The sequence below is a fragment of the Salvelinus fontinalis genome, chromosome 5 (genome assembly GCF_029448725.1).
Source record: "Salvelinus fontinalis isolate EN_2023a chromosome 5, ASM2944872v1, whole genome shotgun sequence".
Lineage (NCBI taxonomy): Eukaryota > Metazoa > Chordata > Actinopteri > Salmoniformes > Salmonidae > Salvelinus > Salvelinus fontinalis.
In genome coordinates, this window is record NC_074669.1 from 30,825,692 (window position 1) to 30,849,354 (window position 23,663).

The window sequence follows — 23,663 nt, forward strand, 5'->3', positions numbered from 1 at the left end:
TCACATAATTAGTTAGATTGCACACAGGTTGACTTTATTTAAGTGTCACATGATCTGTTCTGAAAGGCCCCAGAGTCTGCAACACCACTAAGCAAGGGGCACGACAAATCAAGCAGCACCATGAAGACCAAGAAACTCTCCAAACAGGTCAGCGACAAAGTTGTGAAGTACAGATCAGGGTTGGGTTCTAAAAAAATATCAGAAACTTTGAACATCCCACGGAGCACCATTAAATCCATTATTACAAAATTTTAAGAATATGGCACCACAACTAACCTGCCAACAGAGGGCCGCCCACCAAAACGTACGGACCAGGCAAGGAGGGCATTTAATCAGAGAGGCAACAAAGAGATAAAAGATAACCCTGAATGAGCTGCAAAGCTCCACAGCGGAGATTGGAGTATCTGTCCTAGGGACCACTTTAAGCCGTACACTCCAGAGCTGGGCTTTATGGAAGAGTGGCCAGAAAAAAAGCCATTGCTTAAAGAAAAAATAAACAAACACGTTTGGTGTTCACCAAAAGGCATGTGGGAGAGACCCCCAAACATATCGAAGAACGTACTCTGGTCAGATGAGACTAAAATTGAGCCTTTTGGCCATTGAAGAAAACGCTATGTCTGGTGCAAACCCAACACCTCTCATCACCCTGAGAACACCATCCCCAGTGAAGCATGGGGGTGGCAGCATCATGCTGTGGGTATGTTTTTCATCTGTAGGAACTGGGAAACTGGCCAGTATTGAAGGAATGATGGATGGCACTAAATATAGGGAAATTCTTGAGGGAAACCTGTTTGTCTTCCAGAGATTTGAGACTGGGGCGGAGGTTCACCTTCCAGCAGGACAATGACCCTAAACATACTGCTAAAGCAACACTCGAGTGGTTTAAGGGGAAACATTTAAATGTCTTGGAATGGCCTAGTCAAATTCCAGATCTCAATCCAAATGAGAATCTGTGGTATGACTTAAAGATTGCTGTAAACCAGCGGAACCCATCCAACTTGAAGGAGCTGGATCAGTTTTGCCTTGAAGAATGGGAAAAAATCCCAGTACCTAGATGTGCCAAGCTTATAGAGACATACCACAAGAGACTTGTAGTTGTAATTGCTGCAAAAGGTGACTCTACAAAGTTTTGACTTTGGGGGGTGAATAGTTAGACACACTCAAGTGTTTTTTCTTTCTTATTCTTCACAATAAAAAATATTTTGCATCTTAAAAGTGGTAGGCATGTTGTGTAAATCAAATGATACGAACCCCCCAAAATCCATTTTAATTCCAGGTTGTAAGGCAACAAAGTAGGAAAAATGCCAAAGGGGGGAATACTTTCGCAAGTCACTGTATAGACAGATCCTTGATGATGATAGGTTCTTATTTTTCAGAGTAACTCACACTAGAGAAGCTTGACCAAGTTTTGTTCTTCTCACAGCTGTATTTAGACAAACAGTTTCTCACCATCACAAGTGTGTGTGTGTGTGTGTGTGTGTGTGTGTGTGTGTGTGTGTGTATATATTTATACCCCACTTTGGACACTCCTCCTTTTCTCAAATCCTTACATCTTAGATGTAAGAGGGTAACAGGATATTCCACAGATGTCCTCTCGTATCACCTATCGCACTCCTGTGACTCTCCCGTCCACCCAGCACATTCCACAGCCACTCTGTTTTTCTACAGATCTCACTCCTTTATATACTATGCATCTGGTCTATCATGTCTTTAATCTCAATGTTCAAAGTTTAGCCCGAATCCAACAATGAAAACCTGCTCCAGAGCGATCAGGACCTCAGACTGGGGCGAAGGTTCACCTTCCAACAGGACAAGGACCCCGAGCACACAGCCAGAACAACACGAGTGGCTTCGGGGCAAGTCTCTGAATGTCCTTGTGGCCGAGCCAAATCCCGGACTTAAACCTGATCGAACATCTCTGGAGAGACCTGAAAGTAGCTGTGCAGCAACGCTCCTCATCCAACCTGACAGAGTTTGAGAGGATCTGTAGAAAATAATGTGAGAAACTCCCCAAATACTGGTGTGCCAAGCTTATAGCGTCATACCCAAGAAGAGTCGAGGCTGTAATCACTGCCAAAGGTGCTTCAACAAAGTACTGAGTAAAGGGTCTGAATACTTATGTGGATGTAATATTTCAGTCTTTATTTTAAATAATTAGCAAACATTTATTTAAAAATGTTGCTTTGTTATTATGGGGTATTGTGTGTAGATTGATGAGGGGGGAAAAAACTATAATACATTTTTAATAAGGCTGTAATCTAACAAAATGTGGAAAAAGTCCAGGGGTCTGATTGCTTTCTGAAGGCACTGTATCTGAAGCATCCGTTTAGAACTTCCAACCACCATGAGAGGATGTCCAGTGGCGGGAAATGGGTGAAGATGGCGGTTGATGAAACTTGGCTGACTTTCTGCAAATTTTCTCATTGTTGAAAGAGTCGATCTCGATACAGTTTTCTGTACCCAAAACTAGAATCCGTTACGAACAGAGGGCACTAAGTTTTGTGGACTTGACCCTTTTCTAAAAATTGCAGTGTTTAGAAGGGTTGAATTTAGTTATTGCACACTTCGGAGTAGTGTGCAATAACTAGTGTCTTGTATCTACTGTGCATACTTTGCATGTGCAGCAAATACATGCTAGAACACCCCCTTTTCCCACGTCCTTGCTTGTTCTACCCACTATGCTTCATTTGCTCCCACTGGAAACATGTAAAGATCGTTGTCAGATTCCTCCTCCTCGGATGAGGAGGAGCATGGTTCGAACCAAAACGCAGCGGGTGTTGAATACATAATGATTTATTAGACACGACGAAACATTGACACGAACTATACTTGATAAACTACAAAACAATAAAACGAAAACGTAGACAGACCTGAACTATACGAACTTACATATAACACGAAGAACGCACGAACAGGGAAAAATAGACTACACAAAAAGAACGATGTACAAACAAACCGAACAGTCCCGTATGGTGCGACAAACACTGACACAGGAGACAATCACCCACAAACAAACAGTGTGAACACACCTACCTTAATATGACTCTCAATCAGAGGAAATGAAAAACACCTGCCTCTAATTGAGAGCCATATCAGGTCACCCAAAACCAACATAGAAACAGAAAACATAGACTGCCCACCCACACTCACGTCCTGACCAACTAACACATACAAAACTAACAGAAACCAGGTCAGGAACGTGACAAAACAACACCAGGGGTGTATCTTGGGTTAGTTACCAGCATCTTGGATTATAATGTGGGGAGGTCATAATAATGAAAAAACATTTTAAAATGTTGATTACACTGGGCAAGAAAAGGTTAAACTTCTGATTTTAAACTATACTTGTGATATCATGGATGGTCAGTCCTTGCATCCAAAGCTCTGTCTATGAATTTGTTACATTTCCCCAACGCTTTTTGTTGTTTCTACTGCATATTCTACCCTTTTTTTAAATGATCAAATAGAATAATTTATTCATTCTTTGGTCACCACTTTGAGCTAGTGTCTCAAGAGACTTATAAGAAAACATTCACAGTTCCCCTCTGTCCTGTGCCACAGCAAGCTGAAGGTTGGGAAAAAGCGCCAGCGGGAAGCAGTCGTGGAGGCAGAGGAGGATGAAGACACTGAGCAAGCTAAGGAGGAAGGAGAGGTAGCGCAAAAGAAAGTCAAGCTGGATCAGTGGAGTGGAGGACACACCCCAGCACACAAAGGTACCTCAATTAGGTGACCCCGCGATGAACGCTATGCAAGAATTCTACAAAAAAAATCCAATAAAACAAATCCTAATAATTTTCTCGTAATGTAAATGTGGGCATCAAAATACATAAATTATTTTCAAACATGAATATGGAAGTTGTTAACCATGTCTAAAAATCAAATATGTATGTTGTGATATTTATGCGATATGAGCCCAAATTTAAAGCACATGCTGTGCTTAGAACATTTATTTCTGTGGGACAGCCCTTCTGAAATCCAGTGTGTTCATATTGGCTCTTTGCGAATGGTATTCCTCACTCTACCAGAGTAAGATCGATTTGACATTGTATTGCCAACAAGTATTGGAAAGTCCCAAGGGTGTTTTACGGTCATCAGATGTTCTCGTTGATACAAAAATAGTATAGCAGGTTACAAAGTTAAGCTTCGTAGCTACGTTTTTGTATGAGTTGTCAGGGATTGGTCCAAATTCGCCAATCGCATTTCCATGCTTGCTAGCTGTTTGGGAGTGCCTGATGCTGTTCGCTAAGGCAACGAGCCGGGCGAGAGGCCGCGATGCTGTATTGTGCCAACAGTGATTTTTATTTTTTTGTTGTGATTGATGATTTTAAAACAACAATTTATTGGCTGCAGTCCTACAATTGATGATATGTAAAATGTGTCCCATCTTGGTGTGCCGCTGGCTAACAGGCAGCTCTGTCTTTTCTGAGACTAGGCTAATTATTTCCTGGAAACGGTGCAGTTTATTCTCAACACCAAAAATAACATTACAATGTAACCCAACTCCAATGTAGAGGCCTACCTTTTAGAATTCAGCTATGTTATTAGACTAGTAGCCTTCTGAGTTACAGTTCAGACTTAGTGAGGTGTGTGTGTGTGTGTGTGTGTGTGGGGATGCAGGTGGCACAGAGTTGGGTGTATTATTTGGCGCACTGGGTCTAATCAGTTGGCCTACTGAATACAACATAACTGTGATTGTACACTGAGTATAACAAACATTAGGAACACCTTCCTAATATTGAGTTGCACCCCCCGCTTTTGCCCTCAGAACAGCCTCAATTTGTTGGGGCATGGACTCTACAAGGTGTCGAAAGCATTCCACAGGGATGCTGGCCTATGTTGACTTCAATGCTTCCCACAGTTGACATGTTGGCTGGATTTCCTTTGGGTGGTGGACCATTCTTGATACACACTGGAAACTGTTGAGTGTCATCTACACTGATTTGAAGTGGATGTAACAAGTGACATCAATAAGGGATCATAGCTTTCACATGGTCAGTCTGCCATGGAAGGAGCAGATTTTCTTAATGTTTTGTATATTCAGTGTACAGTATACAGCTTAACAGTTACTAATTGGTAAATAGTAACCTTGCTTTTTTTGTTCATGATTATGTATTCCCCCCATGTGTTTGTGTGAAAATGTGTGTGTGCGGGCTCCACCTTATTCCTCTGTGTAAACTCCTAGTTCTGTATAAAACATCAATATATGTTAACAATATGACCACATTACTTTAAATGAACAGACAAATTCGCATATTAAGTATTATATTTGCATAATGTAGTATTAGAAGTTGTATTCTAATTTCATAAATTGTTTGTCTCTCCGTTTTTCATAAAGCATTAAGATTTGTCAATAATATGACCACCCTACTTTAAATGATTGGCCTTAAATTACTGGAATGTTGTTTTCTGTACTGCTACATTTGCATATTAAATGCATCATTTGCATAACAGTTTATATTTTTTCCCAGAACAGTATGGCCAACCTATCTTTAGTTATTGGACAAAAGAAGTGTTGAATTTAAGAAGCCAGACATGTGATTTGGTGCCTCATTGACTAGGGATTAACATTGACCTGTCTGTGACCTTTTTGAACTTTTCAGGTCACTTTAAAATAAGATATCTCATAAAATAAGATCAATTGTGTTCATCGGAAGCTTCTCATAAACATGAAATACAAAGTGTAACACCAGAACCACCGTTTCATTTTGTCCCTTAAGGGGCATCAGGTAGCCTAGTGGTTAGAGCTTTGGGCCAGTAACCGAAAGGTTGCTGGATCGAATCCTCGAGCTGACAAGGTCAAATTCTGTTCTGCCCCTGAACAAGGCTGTTCCCTGGTAGGCCATCATTGTAAATAAGAATTTGTTCTTCACTGAAAAAAAAATAATTAAACACTGAATCTGGTAATCTATATATAAATACTGTATATGGACTGAGGTACAAAGATAAGGAACCTCAGTTAATCTTTGACTATGCTACCAAACAATTAAACAGGGACTGACGCTAGTCTACTGCAGATTGACTTGAGGGAGATCATTTAGACTAGCGATTCTCAACTGGTGGGTCGCAACCCCAATTTGGGTCATGGGAGGTTTTGAATGGTTCTCAGGTGTCTGAATAAAAACATTCAATAAATACTCCAGTCTGAACTTAACTTATTTGGGATCGGTGTCCCGTCTACGGGATGGTTGAGCTAACGTTGGCTAATGCGATTAGCATGAGGTTGTAAGTAACAAGAATATTTCCCAGGACATAGACATCTGATAGTGGCAGAAAGCTTACATTTTTCTTAATCTAACTGCACTGTCCAATTTACAGTGAAATAATACCATAATACCATATGCTATTGTTTGAGGAGAGTGCACAATTTTGAACATGAAAAGTTATTAATAAACATATTAGGCACATTTGGGCAGTCGTGAAACAACATTTTGAACAGAAATACAATGGTTCATTGGATCAGTCAAAAACTTTGCACATACACTGCTGCCATCTAATGGACAAAATCTAAATTGCACATGGGCTGGAATAATACATTTTGGCCTTTCTCTTGCATTTCAAAGATTATGGTAAAACTGTATTTTGGCTGTGAATATTGGGTCTAGACAGACTACCTGATTTTAATTTGTGTCCCGAGGCAAAACTAGTTGAGAACCACTGAGTTAGACATTGCCTTGTGCCTCCAGTTTTTCATGTTGTTTGTTGTTTATTTCAGAGCCAAAGCCAGAGGACGTTAAAAATGAGCTAACAAAGCTACCACCCAACGCAAAGACCAACCGAAACACAAACGCCAGCCGAAAGCTAGCACTTCAGATGAAAGCCAATAACTCTATTAAATCCACTCTAATTAAGTCTCAGCCACAGACTAACAGTCAGTCAACCCAACCAGCAGTACCAGGCCCCTCCTCCCAAAGCTCAGAGAAGGCCGGCCCCAGTGAGGTTGTGAAGCCTCCAGCACCAGCCAACAGCCCCAGCCCTGCTCACCGACTCTTCCAGAGGACCCTGAGCCCGGCAGACGTGCTGCATGTCCACAGCTACGCCAAGGGAGACTACAGCGAGGGAGAGAGCAAGGAGATGAGGAGCGATAGTAGTGATAGTGAAGGAGAGGAACAGGACGACAGCAAGGTGAGAGGGTTGGAGGAGCAGAGACGCAGGAGAAGAGGAGTAGTGTCCAAACATCACGTCACTTAACCTCTGTCTGTAGGATTGGCTTTATAATGTTTTTTTCTGAGGTCAGCTATATACTGTACATGTTCAATGAATCAGTGCTATAATGATTCTGTTGTTAACCCCTTTTATTCCACCAGGGGGCAGAAGAGGGAGCGGAGGATGAAGGTGTGCAAAGCAAACTGGGGAAGCTGCCTCGCCATCACCCTCTGATGAAGGACAGCATGAGTGACGAGGGTGAATATAAATATTACTTTTTCATTCACATAGTTCAGCCCCAGTTAGGCTTCCTTTTCCTAAATATTGGATAAGACCTAAGGAAAAGCAGTGTCAGGTATGTTCTGGCATTGAATAGAAAAGAGCATCATTCACTCATATCGATGTTTGCATACTCGATGAGATGATAGTAGTTTGTCTGTGTGTTTTTAGAACTGTCTGTGGTTCCAATAACTCAGGGGATTTGAGCATATAGCATGGTGGATTTGATTTCCTTCATGGACCACTGTCAATGTCAACAGTTCTGTAAGTCGCTTTGGATATGGCTTGTGCTAAGGCTAAACAATCTTTGTTTTGTTGTTTTTAGAGCTGCCAGAGCAGCCCCCAGTAGAGGAGGATGGGTTAGAGGGAGAGCTGTGGGCCAAGCCCTTCGTCCACCTGTGGCAGAACAGACCCCCCAGCCTGAAGAGAGAGAAGGAGTACAACCGTCGCATGGGCCTCCAGGCCCCATACTGCTCCGTATGCTCATTGTTCCAGACCTACCAGCGGGTGAGGAAGGAGGAAAGGAGAGTAGAGGAGAGTGCTCACCACCCCACTAAGTACTCTTGAACAGCGAATTTGGTATTTCATGTTTTCTATGCCTAGTCTGAGTTTAGCTCTATTGCTGTGTCTCTCCATGGCCATACCGAGTGCACAGATGAAAGCATACGCAAACTTTACTTTTTGAATTATACCCTTTTTATTAATCGCTTTGGTACTATTTTCACAAGTATAGTATGTGGTGAATTTTCTAAACTCTTGTCACAAAACGCAAATGGTAAAGCTTGTAACGCAGCCTTACATTCAGAACCTTTAATTTCACATTTAATTTGACTGTAAACTTCTTTCACCACACAACCATTGATCCAAAATATGTTTACTGTGAAATATACTGAAAAATATATATAAAATGCAACATACATCTTTTAAAGATTTTACTGAGTTCATATAAGGAAATCAGTCAACTGAAACTATTTAAATAGACCCTAATCTATGGATTTCACATAATTTACCAGGGGGTGCAGCCATGGGTGGGCCTGGGAGGGCAGCCAATCAGAATGAGTTTTTCCCCAGAAAAAGGCTTTATTACAGACAGAAGTACTCCTTAGCCCCCCACCACCCCTCAGATGATCTCACAGGTGACGAAGCTGGATGTGGAGGTCTTGGGCTGGCGTGGTTACACATGATCTGTGGTTGTGAGGCAGGTTTGACGTACTGCCAAATGATCTGAAACGACGTTTTAGGCAGTTTATTGTAGAGATATTAACATTTCTCTGGCAACAATTCTGGTGGACATTTCTACAGTCAGCGTGCCAATTGCTCGCTCCCTCAACTTGAGACATATGTGGCATTGTGTTCTGTGACAAAACTGCACATCTTAAAGTGGCCTTTTATTGTTGGGGCGGCAGGTAGCCTAGTGGTTAGACTTGTAACCAAAAGGTTGCAAGATCGAATCCCAAAGCTGACAAGGTACACATCTGTCATTCTGCCCCTGAACAAGGCAGTTAACCCACTGTTCCTAGGCCGTCATTGAAAATAAGAATTTGTTCTTAACTGACTTGCCTAGTAAAATAATTGTCCAGCACAAGGTAATTATCAAGCTGTTTAATTAGCTTCTTGATATGCCACATCTGTCAGGTGGATAGATTATCTTGGCAAAGGAGAAATGCTAAGTAACAGGGATCTAAACAAGTTTGTGCACACAATTTGAGAAAAATACGTTTTTTGTGCGTATGAAAAATGTCTGGGATTTTGTTTTTTTCAGCTCATGAAACATTGGACCAACACTTAACATGTTTATATTTTTGTTCAGTGTATAATGAGTGCATTGGTTTAATCAGCAAAACACAACATATCTTCTGATATATTCTAAATGATTTTAAAAATCACTTAATCCAATAGCAAAACATGTATGATGCTACATTAAATGACAATACTGTTTTCACATTAGGCAATACTCTTGCGCTACCCATTTAAAATTGACTGAACATCAAATGTGCGATAATTGGGGACATCTTTCACAATGTAATCAAAGAAATTCAAGAAACAATGTTTAGTAGGCACTAGTTTGCATCAAGCCTGTCTAGCAACACCAGAGTTGAGGATTGGTCACATACCAAAATGTGTGGACTCTTGTCACTTTGGATAAGTGTCTGCTACGTAAATGGCATATATTACGGTATTACAGTACTGTATTGGCCAATGCAATTTTAGTAATGCAGTGTGAACTCTATCCCCCCCCCCCCCCATCAAAAATACCCCAGTAACTGATTGTGGATACACGTTTACTGTATAGGGGATGCATTTATTTTTTGTTTTGGACTTTCTGGATTATTTGCGTGTTGTATTGATATATAAAAAAAAAAAAAAAAAAAAAAATAAAACTTTATTTTATCAGGGAGTCATACTTAGACAAATGTCTATTTTACAGATGAGCCCTGAATTACAGAGAATACACACCAACATATAAATACAAAATGCAAGCAGAAAGAAAAACACGGTCATAAAAAAAACACATTCATCAGTAATAAGGACCTCAATCAGCTTTCTGAATTGCCCTAGAGGCATCAGAACATCACATTTTAAGAAAATGTTGGAAGATTGTTCCACAAATAAGGTGCAAGAAAACTAAAAGCTGAATTACCTAACTCTGTAGAGACCTAATTAATTTCCAGAGTTAGCCATCCCTGATACCGGGTGTGGTAACTCCTATGTCTAAAGTTTAGTAATGATGTTAGGTACAGTGGGACTTTTTGTTCTAGAGAATAACATATACTTAGTTTTACCTGCATTCAGTGCTAATTTCTGGTGAATTAAGCTACGTAGTACATTGAAAGTAGACTGTAGTTCAGAGAGCCTGGTCAACCGTGGGTGCAATAGCATACACAAGTCTCATCGGTAGATTATAATTTTTTTACAGACAAGTCAATATTGTTAATGTAAACAATCTAAATACACAACCCAGAATCGACCCCTGCGGGACACCTTTTGTAATATCCAGGAAACCTGATTCAACACCATCAGCAGATATACATTCAGTTCTATCTCCTGAGTGGCGCAATTGGTCCAGCGTCATGTGGGTTTGGCTGGGGTAGGCCATCATTGTAAATAAGAATTTGTTCTTAACTGACTTGCCTAGTTGAATAAAATAAATCTGTCATTTAGTTTCTAAACCAGTTACATGCAGTCTGGTCTAGGCCAATTGAGGAAAGCCTCTCAATTAGCAGTGAGTGATCAACCGTATCGGAAGACTTTGGCAGGTCAATGAAGGTGACCTGCCAAAGAGGGCAGCACAATGCTGCCTTTTATCCATACAGTTAACCACGTCATTTATAACTAGAGATGCAGCAGAGATTCAAGATTCAAACGATCTCAATTTCAAATCAAATCAAATTGTATTTGTCCCATACACATGGTTAGCAGATGTTAATGCGAGTGTAGCGAAATGTTTGTGCTTCTAGTTCCGACAATGCAATAATAACCAACAAGTAATCTAACCTAACAATTCCACAACTACTACCTTATACACACAAGTGTAAAGGAATAAAGAATATGTACATAAAGATATATGAATGAGTGATGGTACAGAACGGCATAGGCAAGATGCAGTAGATGGTATAGAGTACAGTATATACATATGAGATGAGTAATGTAGGGTATGTAAACAATAAAGTGGCATAGTTTAAAGTGGCTAGTGATACATGTATTACATAAAGATGGCAAGATGCAGTAGATGATATAGAGTACAGTATATACATATACATATGAGATGAGTAATGTAGGGTATGTAAACATTATATTAAGTGGCATTGTTTAAAGTGGCTAGTGGTACATTTTTACATAATTTCCATCAATTCCCATTATTAAAGTGGCTGGAGTTGAGTCAGTATGTTGGCAGCGGCCGCTAAATGTTAGTGGTGGCTGTTTAACAGTCTGATGGCCTTGAGATAGAAGCTGTTTTTCAGTCTCTCTGTCCCTGCTTTGATGCACCTGTACTGACCTCGCCTACCTCGCCTTCTGGATGATAGCGGGGTGAACAGGCAGTGGCTTGGGTGGTTGTTGTCCTTGATGATCTTTATGGTGTGACATCGGGTGGTGTAGGTGTCCTGGAGGGTAGGTAGTTTGCCCCCGGTGATGCGTTGTACAGACCTCACTACCCTCTGGAGAGCCTTACGGTTGTGGGCGGAGCAGTTGCCATACCAGGCGGTGATACAGCCCAACAGGATGCTCTCGATTGTGCATCTGTAGAAGTTTGAGTGCTTTTAGTGACAAGCCAAATTTCTTCAGCCTCCTGAGGTTGAAGAGGCGCTGCTGCGCCTTCTTCACAACGCTGTCTGTGTGGGTGGACCAATTCAGTTTGTCCGTGATGTGTACATCGAGGAACTTAAAACTTTCCACCTTCTCCACTACTGTCCCGTCGATGTGGATAGGGGGGTGCTCCCTCTGCTGTTTCCTGAAGTCCACAATCATCTCCTTTGTTTTGTTGACGTTGAGTGTGAGGTTATTTTCCTGACACCACACTCCGAGGGCCCTCACCTCCTCCCTGTAGGCCGTCTCGTCGTTGTTGGTAATCAAGCCTACCACTGTAGTGTCATCCGCAAACTTGATGATTGAGTTGGAGGCGTGCATGGCCACGCAGTTGTGGGTGAACAGGGAGTACAGGAGAGGGCTCAGAACGCACCCTTGTGGGGCCCCAGTGTTGAGGATCAGCGGGGTGGAGATGTTGTTACCTACCCTCACCACCTGTGGGCGGCCTGTCAGGAAGTCCAGGACCCAGTTGCACAGGGCGGGGTCGAGACCCAGGGTCTCGAGCTTGATGACGAGTTTGGAGGGTACTATGGTGTTAAATGCTGAGCTGTAGTCGATGAACAGCATTCTCACATAGGTATTCCTCTTGTCCAGATGGGCTAGGGAAGTGTGCAGTGTGGTTGCGATTGCGTCATCTGTGGACCTATTGGGGCGGTAAGCAAATTGGAGTGGGTCTAGGGTGTCAGGTAGGGTGGAGGTGATATGGTCCTTGACTAGTCTCTCAACGCACTTCATGATGACGGAAGTGAGTGCTACGGGCGGTAGTCGTTTAGCTCAGTTACCTTAGCTTTCTTGGGAACAGGAACAATGGTGGCCCTCTTGAAGCATGTGGGAACAGCCGACTGGGATAAGGATTGATTGAATATGTCCGTAAACACACCAGCCAGCTGGTCTGCGCATGCTCTGAGGACGCGGCTGGGGACGCCGTCTGGGCCTGCAGCCTTGCGAGGGTTAACACGTTTAAATGTTTTACTCACGTCGGCTGCAGTGAAGGAGAGTCCGCAGGTTTTGTTAGCGGGCCGTGTCAGTGGCACTGTATTGTCCTCAAAGCGAGCAAAGAAGTTATTTAGTCTGTCTGGGAGCAAGACATCCTGGTCCGCGATGGGGCTGGTTTTCTTTTTGTAATCCGTGATTGACTGTAGACCCTGCCACATACCTCTTGTGTCTGAGCCGTTGAATTGCAACTTTACTTTGTCTCTATACTGAAGCTTAGCTTGTTTGATTGCCTTGCGGAGGGAATAGCTACACTGTTTGTATTCGGTCATGTTTCCGGTCACCTTGCCCTGGTTAAAAGTAGTGGTTCGCGCTTTCAGTTTCGCGCGAATGCTGCCATCAATCCACGGTTTCTGGTTTGGAAATGTTTTAATAGTTGTTCTGGGTACGACATCGCTGATGCACTTTCTAATGAACTCGCTCACCGAATCAGCGTATTCGTCAATGTTGTTGTTGGACGCAATGCAGAACATATCCCGATCCACGTGATCGAAGCAGTCTTGAAGCGTGGAATCAGATTGGTCGGACCAGCGTTGAACAGACCTGAGCGAGGGAGCTTGTGTCGTGGAAAATCGGTTCAAATACAACACTTACAAGAACTTGTGAAATCAATTATGCTTTTAATACAGAGTATATCAAAGCCTGGAATGGCCCGCGGAACACACACCGCTTCCCAGCCCCAGCTCCAGTCTTTATACACATATAGCATATGGGCTCAAATAAGCATACCTCCCCTAATCCTTCCTGCCACCATTATCTTTTTAGTTCAGGCTTCCTGCTTGTTCACGCCTACTAACGCCCATATCTGCTTTCAGTTAGATTATAATAGTGGCCAGACCCGTGCTTGTCCTAAAAATAATATATGTCCATCTATCCTATAGGCCTATGCCTTAGCCCTGTATTTAGCTCAGTGCCTCAGTATGTTCTCTGGTATGTGTGCCCTTATTGGAATCGGCAGACTATGTGTCTCTTCTCTTCATGTGGTCTGTTTTTTAATGTTCAGCTGTCCTATGCCTTTATGTTATCTATGTGTCTCATTTACTTCTACACTTGTTGTTTTAGTTTCTGTTTGTAGGCTGGAAGCAACAAAATGTAGTCGTGGTCAGCTTTTCCGAAAGGAGGGCGGGGGAGGGCCTTATATGCGTCGCGGAAGTTAGTATAACAATGATCCAAGGTTTTACCAGCCCTGGTAGCACAATCGATATGCTGATAGAATTTAGGGAGTTTTGTTTTCAGATTAGCCTCGTTAAAATCCCCAGCTACGATGAATGCAGCCTCAGGGTGTGTGGTTTCCAGTTTACAAAGAGTCAGATAAAGTTCGTTCAGGGCCATCGATGTGTCTGCTTGGGGGGGAATATATACGGCTGTGATTATAATCGAAGAGAATTCCCTTGGTAGATAATGCGGTCGACATTTGATTGTGAGGAATTCTAGATCAGGTGAACAGAATGACTTGAGTTTCTGTATGTTATGATCACACCACGTCTCGTTAATCATAAGGCATACACCCCCGCCCCTCTTCTTACCAGAAAGATGTATGTTTCTGTCGGCGCGATGCGTGAAAAAACCAGCTGGCTGCACCGACTCCGTTAGCGTCTCTTGAGTCAGCCATGTTTCCGTGAAGCAGAGAACGTTACAATCTCTGATGTCTCTCTGGAATGTTACCCTTGCTCGGATTTCATCAACCTTATTGTCAAGAGACTGGACATTGGCGAGTAGTATGCTAGGGAGTGGAGCGCGATGTGCCCGTCTCCGAAGCCTGAACAGGAGACCGCTACGTTTGCCCCTTTTACGGCGTCGCATAGGGTCGCCGGCTGGGATCAGATACATTGTATTGGGTGGAAGGCAAAACACTGGATCCGTTTCGGGAAAGTCATATTCCTGGTCGTAACGATGGTGAGTTGACGTTGCTCTTATATTCAGTAGTTCCTCCCGACTGTATGTAATGAAACCTAAGATTACCTGGGGTACCAATGTAAAGAATAACACATAAAAAAACAAAATACTGCATATTTTCCAAGGAACGCGAAGCTGGGCGGCCATCTCGGTCGGCGCCGGAAGTAAGAAGAGTAAGACTTTTTGATTAACAAGTCATAAAATAAGTTGCAGTGTTTTGTTTTTTTATGTGTTTGGTAGAGGTCAGGGGATTGTGGATGCCAGGTCAACTGATGCAGCACTCCATCACTCTCCTTCTTGGTCAAATAGCCGTTACACAGCCTGGAAGTGTGTTTGGTCATTGTCCTGTTGAAAAACAAATGATAGTCCCACTAAGCCCAAATCAGATGGGATGGCATATCGCTGCAGAATGCTGTGGTAGCCATGCTGGTTAAGTATGCCTTCAATTCTACATTTCTTGGCCCAAGCAAGTCTCCTCCTTATTGGTGTCCTTTTATTAGTGTTTTTTTCCCCAGCAGCAATTTGACCATGAAGGCCTGATACACAGTCTCATCTGAACAGTTGATGTTGAGATGTGTCTGTTACTTGAACTCTGAAGCATTTATTTGGGCTGCAATTTCTGAGGCTGGTAACTCTAATGAACGTATCATCTGCAGCAGAGGTAACTCTGGGTCTTGCGGTCCTCATGAGAGCCAGTTTCATCATAGCGCTTGATGGTTTTTGCGACTGCACTCGAAGAAACTTTCAAAAGTAATGGAAACTTTTTAAAATTTCCGTATTGACTGATCTTCATGCCTTAAAGTAATGGACTGTCGTTTCTCTTTGCTTATTTGAGCTGTTATTGCCATTTTATATGGACTTGGTCTTTTACCAAATAATGATATCTTTTGTATACCATCCTACCTAGTCACAAAACATCTGATTGGCTTAAACGCATTAGGAAGGAAATAAATTCCACAAATTAACTTTTATGAAGGCACACCTGTTATTTGAAATGCATTCCTCATGAAGCTGGTTGAGACAATTCCAATAGTGTGCAAAGCTGTCATCAAGGGAAAATGTGTCTATTTGAAGAATCTCAAATATATTTAGATTTGCTTAACACTTTTTTGGTTACTACATGATTCCATGTGTTTTTTCATAGTTTTGATTTCTTCACTATTATTCTACAATGTGGAAAATAGTAACACTAAAGAAAAACCCTTGAATGAGGTGTTCTAAAACGTTTGACCGGTAGTGTATATCATACTTTTTATGTTTCTACTTTACAGACAATGTACATTTTCATGATGTAGTTCTCAATCTGTAGTAGACAAACCAGTTTTCATGTAAAATCTATTGTTTTACCAAACATTTAGGGATCATCAATTAACAGTTGGATTAAGTAAATGAAATGTATTTTTGCAGAAGAGAATCATATCAAAAGTAATGTGAGCAGTGCATTGTGACAGGCGATTACTTTATATGAACATGTATTGCAATGCGAAATATGTATTTCTAGATGACACTGATTAAGTATGGTGAAAAAAGGACTGATTTTGTGTTGTACTTGGTCAATTGAAAATGTGGTTTTGAAACGACTGCCTTTTTGATGTTTTGAGTTTAACTAAGAGCTGTGAAAATTGCACCAAAGCGATTTAAAAATAAAAAAAACTGTAAAAATATGTTTTTTAAATGATCCTCCATTGTCCTTCCAAGTGGTGCTAAATATGATTATTATTATTTTTTTAATCTCCAGACGGAGTGTGCTGATGACTGTAAGAACACTCCAGTGGTGTTGCCTGGAGGCAGACTGAGGACTAAGCCTCTGATTGCTGAGATGTGTTTCACTACCACCACCGAGCCAGAGGAGGGTGCTGAGGAGCAGGCGCTTGGAGCCCTGGCGCCCACCACCCCTCACCTGGAGCCAGACGGCACCAGCCTGCTCATCAGCTGCTCCCACTGCAGTGTCCGCATACACACCAGTCAGTACTACTTACTAACTAACTACACACCAGTCAGTACTCGCAACATAACATACTCTCATTATCTTTTTGCAGACCTTCAAACCTTGTTTATACCCCACGTATGTATGCATGGATGAACTACAAGTAGCAATGCAAAATGGCTGTTGCGTAGCAAAACTATGCAGAGGTGTGCAACTGCGTTTTGTACGTAGGGTAATAACTAGCCTTCAGAAAGCTTCTGGTCGGCAGGTTTACCTACAGCTATAGTTGGAGAGATTGTGGGCTGTACTGTACCCTTAATTGTAATACCAGGGTTAACAGCTATACTCTACTCTAGCAAGCTGTTTGGACAGACTTGATTTAGAGGAGTTAACTACAGGCTGTTTCAGGCCTAGAATTTTTATTTTTTATTACTCTGACACATTTGATATACACCAGAAAGGAAGAGGCAATGCGAGAGTTTTCTAAAATTAGCCCAGTGCGTTTCTATGGGCTTACTTTGGACTTTGGACTCAAATCACATTTTATTTGTCACATACTTTGTGACTAACAGTAAAATGTTTACTGTCTGATCCTTTTCCAACAATTTGACATACTGACACGAGGAATAAAAAAGTGAATAACAATGAGTAAAAATAACATGGCTCTATACAGGGAGTACCAGTACTGGGTCGATTTTCAGGGGTACGAGGTAGCTATGAACATGTAGGTAGGTAAATTGACTAGGCAACAGGATAGATAAGACATTAGCTGTGTGTGTATCAGTATGCATGTGTGGATGTGCTTTGTTGGTGTGAAAGTGAGTGTGTGGGTAGAGTCCAGTGTGTGCATAGTCATTGCAAAAAAGGATCAACATAGGTAGAATGGCTAGCCATTTATTAGCTTTTTACCAGTATCATGGCTTGAGGGTAGAAGCTTCAGGGTCCTGTTGGTTCCAGACTTGGTGTACTGGTACCGCTTGAGGTGCGGTAGGAGTGAACAGTCTATGGCTTGGGTGGCTAGAGTCTTTGACAATGCCGTACTCAACCCCCTTGTGTAGTGCCTTGCAGTTGCCATACCAAGTGGTGATGCAGCCAGTCAATATGTTCTCAATGGAGCAGCTTTAGAACTTTGAGGGTCTGAGGGCCCATGCCGAATCTTTTCAGCCTCCTGGATGGGGAGTAAGCCCTATCATGCACTCTTTACAGCTGTGTGTGTGGACCATGTTAATTCTTTAGTGATGTGGACACGGAGGAACTTGAAGCTCTCGACCTGCTGCACTACAGTCCCGTGGATGGGGCCGTGCCCACCCCTCCATTTTCTCTAGTCCACAATCAGCTCTTTTGTCTTGCTGACTTTGAGGAAGAGGTTGTTGTCCTGGCACCAGACTGCCAGGTCTCTAAACTCCTCCCTATAGGCTGCATCATCGTTGTCGGTGATAAGTACTACCACCATTGTGTGAGACCACGCAGTCGTAGGTGAACAGGGAATACAGGAGGGGACTAAGCACACACCCCTGTGGGACCCCCGCGTTGATTGTCTGTGTGGCGGATGTGTTGTTGCTTTTCCTTAGCGCCTGGCGGTGGCCTGTCAGGAAGTCCAGCATCCAGTTGCAGAGAGAGTAGTTCAGTCCCAGGGTCCTGTGCTTGGTGATAAGCTTGGAGGGGGCTATGGTGTTGAATGCTGAGCTATACTCAAGGAACAGCATTCTTTTTTTTTTTGTTCTTTAAAAAAAAAAATGTTATCCCCTTTTCTCCCCAATTTTCGTGGTATCCACCAATCGCTAGTAATTACTATCTTGTCTCATCGCTACAACTCCCGTCCGGGCTCGGGAGAGACGAAGGTCGAAAGCCATGCGTCCTCCGAGGCACAACCTAACCAAGCCGCACTGCTTCTTTAACACAGCGCGCCTCCAACCCGGAAGCCAGCCGCACCAATGTGTCGGAGGAAACACCGTGCACCTGGCCCCCTTGGTTAGCGCGCACTGCGCCCAGCCCGCCACAGGAGTCGCTGGAGCGCGATGAGACAAGGAGACAATTGTGCGTCGCCAGACGGACCTCCCGGTCGCGGCCGGCTGCGACAGAGCCTGGGGGCGAACCCAGAGACTCTGGTGGCGCAGTTAGCACTGCGATGCAGTGCTCTAGACCACTGCGCCACCCGGGAGGCCCGGAACAGCATTCTTATAGGTATTCCTTTTGTCCAGTGAGGGCAATAGAAATTGCCTCTGTATCTGTTGGGGCAGGAGCGAATTGGAGTGGGTCTAGGATGTCTGGGATCATGGTATTGATGTGAGCCATGACCAGCATTTCATGGCTATGGACGTGTGTTACAGGGAAATAGTCATTTAGTTAGGTTACCTTGGCATTATTGGGCAAGGGGACTATGGTGGTCTGCTTGAAACAAGTTGGTATTACAGAGCGCGTCAGGGATATGTTGAAAATGTCAGTGAAGACACTTGCCAGCTGGTCAGCCCATGCTCAGAGTAAATGTCCTGGTATTCCATCTGGCCCTGCGGTTTTGTGAATGTTAACCTGTTTAAAAGTCCTACTCAGATTGGCTATTGAGAGCAAGATCACACAGTCGCCCGGAACAGCTGGTGCTTTCATGCATGGTTCCGTGTGGTCTGCCTCGACGTGTTTAGCTAGTCTGGTAGGCTCGTGTCGCTAGGCAGCTCGCGGCTCGGTTTCCCTCTGTGATCTGTAATAGTTTGTGAGCCCTGCCACATCTGTTGCGCGTCAGAGCCGGCGTAGTAGGATTCAATCTTAGTCCTGTATTGACGCTTTGCCTGTTTCGAAGTCATAGCCGGTCGTAACAGGATTTCTTATAAGCGTTCGGATTAGTGTCCCGCTCCTTGAAAGAGGCAGCTTTAGCCTTTAGTTTAATGTGGATGTTACATTTAATCCATGGCTTCTGGTTGGGGTATGTTCGTATGGTCACTGTGGGGACGATGTCATCGATGCACTTATTAAAGGGAATTGAAACACTTTAGGAAGTAAAGCTAAGCAAAGAGATCAATTAATAGTAAACGTGCAAATAACATAAAAATCCTAAAAATAGAGATGTTTCTATCTTTAACCTTTGATTATTAGAGGTATTATTATAGGCCATAGTAATGGCTGATGCCAATGCGTCATTGGCAGGCTTGAGCGAATTGTGTGTTTTGGCTCGGGGACTGAAAGTGAATGCTGCCACCGAGAGGGAACTTGAAGGTTCCTCACATCTTTTCCACTGCTCTGTTATTGAGATCAGGACAACAAAATTAAGGTAAGAAACTCTATACAATTAGTTTTTATGTTGGTATGTTGTAATATTTACAGATGAGTCTGTGAAGTGACCTTTTAATAACAAGCCGAGTAGACGGTCATCAAAACGAGGCAAGGTAGCCTACTTAATTTAGCGATGTTCTTGACTTTTTTATGTTAATGTTTTCTTTTGATAGCTGTACGACCCAACATGCTCATTTTGAAGAGCATTTGTCATTAGGTATTATTCAGAGCTAAAACGAACTGGCTTGTGATTCGATATGTGACTAGCCAGCCAGAAACCTGCTGCAGTCATGCTTTTTGATTGGAAGGTAACTGTCAATGTACCCCCCCCCCCCCCCCATTGCCCTCAGAACTGCCTCAATTCGTCAGGGCATGGACTCTATATGGTGTCGAAAGTATTCCACAGGGATGCTGGCCCATGATGTCATCTATGCTTCCCACAGTTGTCAAGTTGGCTGTATGTCCTTTGGGTAGTCGACCATTTTTGATACACATGGGAAACTGTTGAGCGTGAAAAACCCAGCAGCGTTACAGTTCTTGACTCAAACCAGTGCACCTTGCACCTACTACCATACCCCGTTCAAAGTCTTGCCCATTCACCCTCTGAATGGCACACATACACAATCCATGTCTCAATTGTCTAAAGACTTAACAATCATTCATTAACTTGTCTCCTCCCCTTCAGCTTCACTGATTTGAAGAGCATTTAAAACTTCTCATGGCTTGGGGGCAGTATTTCAATGTCTGGATGAGAAGCGTGCCCAAAGTAAACTGCCTGTTACTCAGGCCCAGAAGCTAGGATATGCAAATAATTGGTAGATTTGGATAGAAAACACTCTAAAGTTTGCAAAACTGTTAAAATGTCTGAGTATAACAGAACTGATATGGCAGGCGAAAACCTGAGGAAAATCCCACTTCCTGGATGGATTTTTTTTGATGTGGGTATTTTCAATTGAATGCCTATACAGTATCTAATGGGTTAGGACCCAGATTGCAGTTCCTATGGCTTCCACTAGATGTCAAGTCTTTAGATAATTGTTTCAGGCTTGTTTTCTGAAAAATGAAGAAGAATGAGACCTTTTTGTAAGTGGGTTGAGGAAGAATGCAGAGCTGGTTTGCGCACGTGACTGATTGTGCGCCCTTCGTTGTTTTTCCTTTCTATTGAATACGCTACTGTCCGGTTTAAATATTATCAATTATTTAGACAATTGAATACCTGAGGATTAATTCTATACATCGTTTGACATGTTTCGACAAACTTTACCGGTACTATTAAGATGTATTCGTCTGCATGTTTTGACAACCTTGGAGCCAGTGGATTACTGAACAAAACGCGCCAACAAAACTGAGTTTTTTGGATATAAAGAGGGACTTTATCGAACAAAACAAACATTTATTGTGTAGCTGGGACTGTTGTGACTGCACCATATGAAGATCTTCAAAAGTAAGTGATTAATAAGTGATAAATTGTATTGTTATTTCTGACTTATGTAATTCCTTTACTTGGTTGTAAAAATTTTGTATGCTTTTGTAAGCGGGGCGCTGTCCTCAGATAATCGCATGGTATGCTTCCGCCGTAAAGCCTTTTTGAAATCTGACAAAGCGGCTGGATTAACAAGAAGTTCATCTTTAAGCCGATGTATAACACTTGTATTTTTTTTATGAATGTTTATTATGACTATTTCTGTATTTTGAATTTGGCGCTCTGCAATTTCACCGGATGTTGTCGAGGTGGGTCGCTAGCGGAACTCCTGCGCCAGAAAGGTTAACAAGTGACATCAATAAGGGATCATAGCTTTCACATGGATTCACCTGGTCAGTCTGTCATGGAGCAGGTGTTCTTGCATAAACATGACAAGGTGTCGGAAATGTTCCATAGGGATGTTGGTTCATGCTGATGCGATGGCATCACGCAGTTGCTGCAAATTGGACGGCGGTACATTGATACTGCAAACATCCCGTTCAGGGCCCAAAATTGACACCGGCCAAATGCAGGTAGATTTTGGTATTGGTGGGTAAGATGTCTATTTCACCAGCCACGTTGGCGGGTGGTCAGGGCTCCACAGTGTGAGCATTTCACTCGCATTTGTGAATAGAAATAGTAAAGTATGATCACATTTTGTTTTAATATTTCATAGCTCGTAAATTAGTCACACTAAGTCAAAGCAATACGAATTCTACAGTCGTGGCCAAAAGGTTTGAGAATGACACAAATATACATTTTCACAAAGTCTGCTGCCTCAGTTTGTATGTTGGCAATTTGCATATAATCTAGAATGTAATGAAGAGTGATCAGATGAATTGCAATTAATTGCAAAGTCCCTCTTTGCCATGCAAATTAACTGAATCCCCCAAAAAACATTTCCACTGCATTTCAGCCCTGCCACAAAAGGACCAGCTGACATGTCAGTGATTCTCTCGTTAACACAGGTGTTAGTGTTGACGAGGACAAGGCTGGAGATCACTGTCACGCTGATTTGAGTTTGAATACCAGACTGGAAGCTTCAAAAGGAGGGTGGTGCTTGGAATCATTGTTCTTCCTATGTCAACCACGGTTATCTGCAAGGAAACACGTGCCGTCATCATTGCTTTGCACAAAAAGGGCTTCACAGGCAAGGATATTGCTGCCAGTAAGATTGCACCTAAATCAACCATTTATCGGATCATCAAGAACGTCAAGGAGAGCGGTTCAATTGTTGTGAAGAAGGCTTCAGGGTGCCCAAGAAAGTCCAGCAAGCACCAGGACCGTCTCCTAAAGTTGATTCAGCTGCGGGATTGGGGCACCACCAGTACAGAGCTTGCTCAGGAATGGCAGCAGGCAGGTGTGAGTGCATTTGCACTCAAGAAGGGCAGCAAAGAAGGGCAGCAAAGAAGCCACTTCTCTCCAGGAAAAACATATCAGACTGCTATTCTGCAAAAGGTACAGGGATTGGACTGCTGAGGACTGGGGTAAAGTAATTTTCTCTGAATCCCCTTTCCAATTGTTTGGGGCATCTGGAAAAAAGCTTGTCCAGAGAAGACAAGGTGAGTGCTAACATCAGTCCTGTGTCATGCCAACAGTAAAGCATCCTGAGACCATTCATGTGTGGGGTTGCTTCTCAGCCAAGGGAGTGGGCTCACTCACAATTTTGCCTAAGAACATCCTCCGAGAGCAACTTCTCCCAACCATCCAGGAACAGTTTGATGACGAACACTGCCTTTTCCAGCATGACGGAGCACCTTGCCATGAGGCAAAAGTGATAACTAAGTGGCTCGGGGAACAAAACGTAGATATTTTGGGTCCATGGCCAGGAAACTCCCCAGACCTTAATCCCATTGAACTTGTGGTCAATCCTCAAGATGCGGGTGGACAAACAAACAACCCACATTCTGACAAACTCCAAGCATTGATTATGCAAGAATGGGCTGCCATCAGTCAGGATGTGGCCCAGAAGTTAATTGACAGCATGCCAAGGGCGGATTGCAGAGGTCTTGAAAAAGAAGGGTCAACACTGCAATTATTGACTCTTTGCATCAACTTCCTGTAATTGTCAATACAAGCCTTTAACACTTATGAAATGCTTGTAATTATACTTCAGTATTCCATAGTAACATCTGACAAAAATATCTAAAGTAACTGAGGCTGCAGTCTTCGTGAAAATTAATATATGTGTCATTCTCAAAACTTTTGGCCAGGACTGTATATAGCCTATTCCAACTCACACTGCAACACTGCCTGGCTGTGCGCACCTGAAGAGCTTAGTGAAAGAGATTTTTTTGAAGCGCTGCACACAGGCATAACATTTGGTCTAATTTACTTGAAATGAAAGTGTTCTGAGGTCACATTTTGTCCTTGGCTATTTACGTTGTTAGGTTC

At 42.8% G+C, this 23,663-nt stretch overlaps 1 protein-coding gene across 6 annotated transcripts in view; it reads left to right on the forward strand.

The window, feature by feature from the left end:
• Window positions 1-23,663, forward strand: part of LOC129855463 (lysine-specific demethylase 4A-like) — a 59,810-nt gene that overhangs the window by 22,820 nt on the left and 13,327 nt on the right. For 5 of the 6 annotated variants that reach the window (XM_055923151.1, XM_055923152.1, XM_055923153.1 and 2 more), the window contains 5 exons: window positions 3,562-3,713; window positions 6,713-7,122; window positions 7,305-7,401; window positions 7,748-7,929; window positions 16,355-16,580. In XM_055923151.1, the coding sequence (XP_055779126.1) occupies window positions 3,562-3,713; window positions 6,713-7,122; window positions 7,305-7,401; window positions 7,748-7,929; window positions 16,355-16,580 (1,067 nt within the window). Of the gene's footprint in view, window positions 1-3,561; window positions 3,714-6,712; window positions 7,123-7,304; window positions 7,402-7,747; window positions 8,002-16,354; window positions 16,581-23,663 lie in introns of those variants that run through there. The other variant, XM_055923157.1, reaches the window with a different exon arrangement.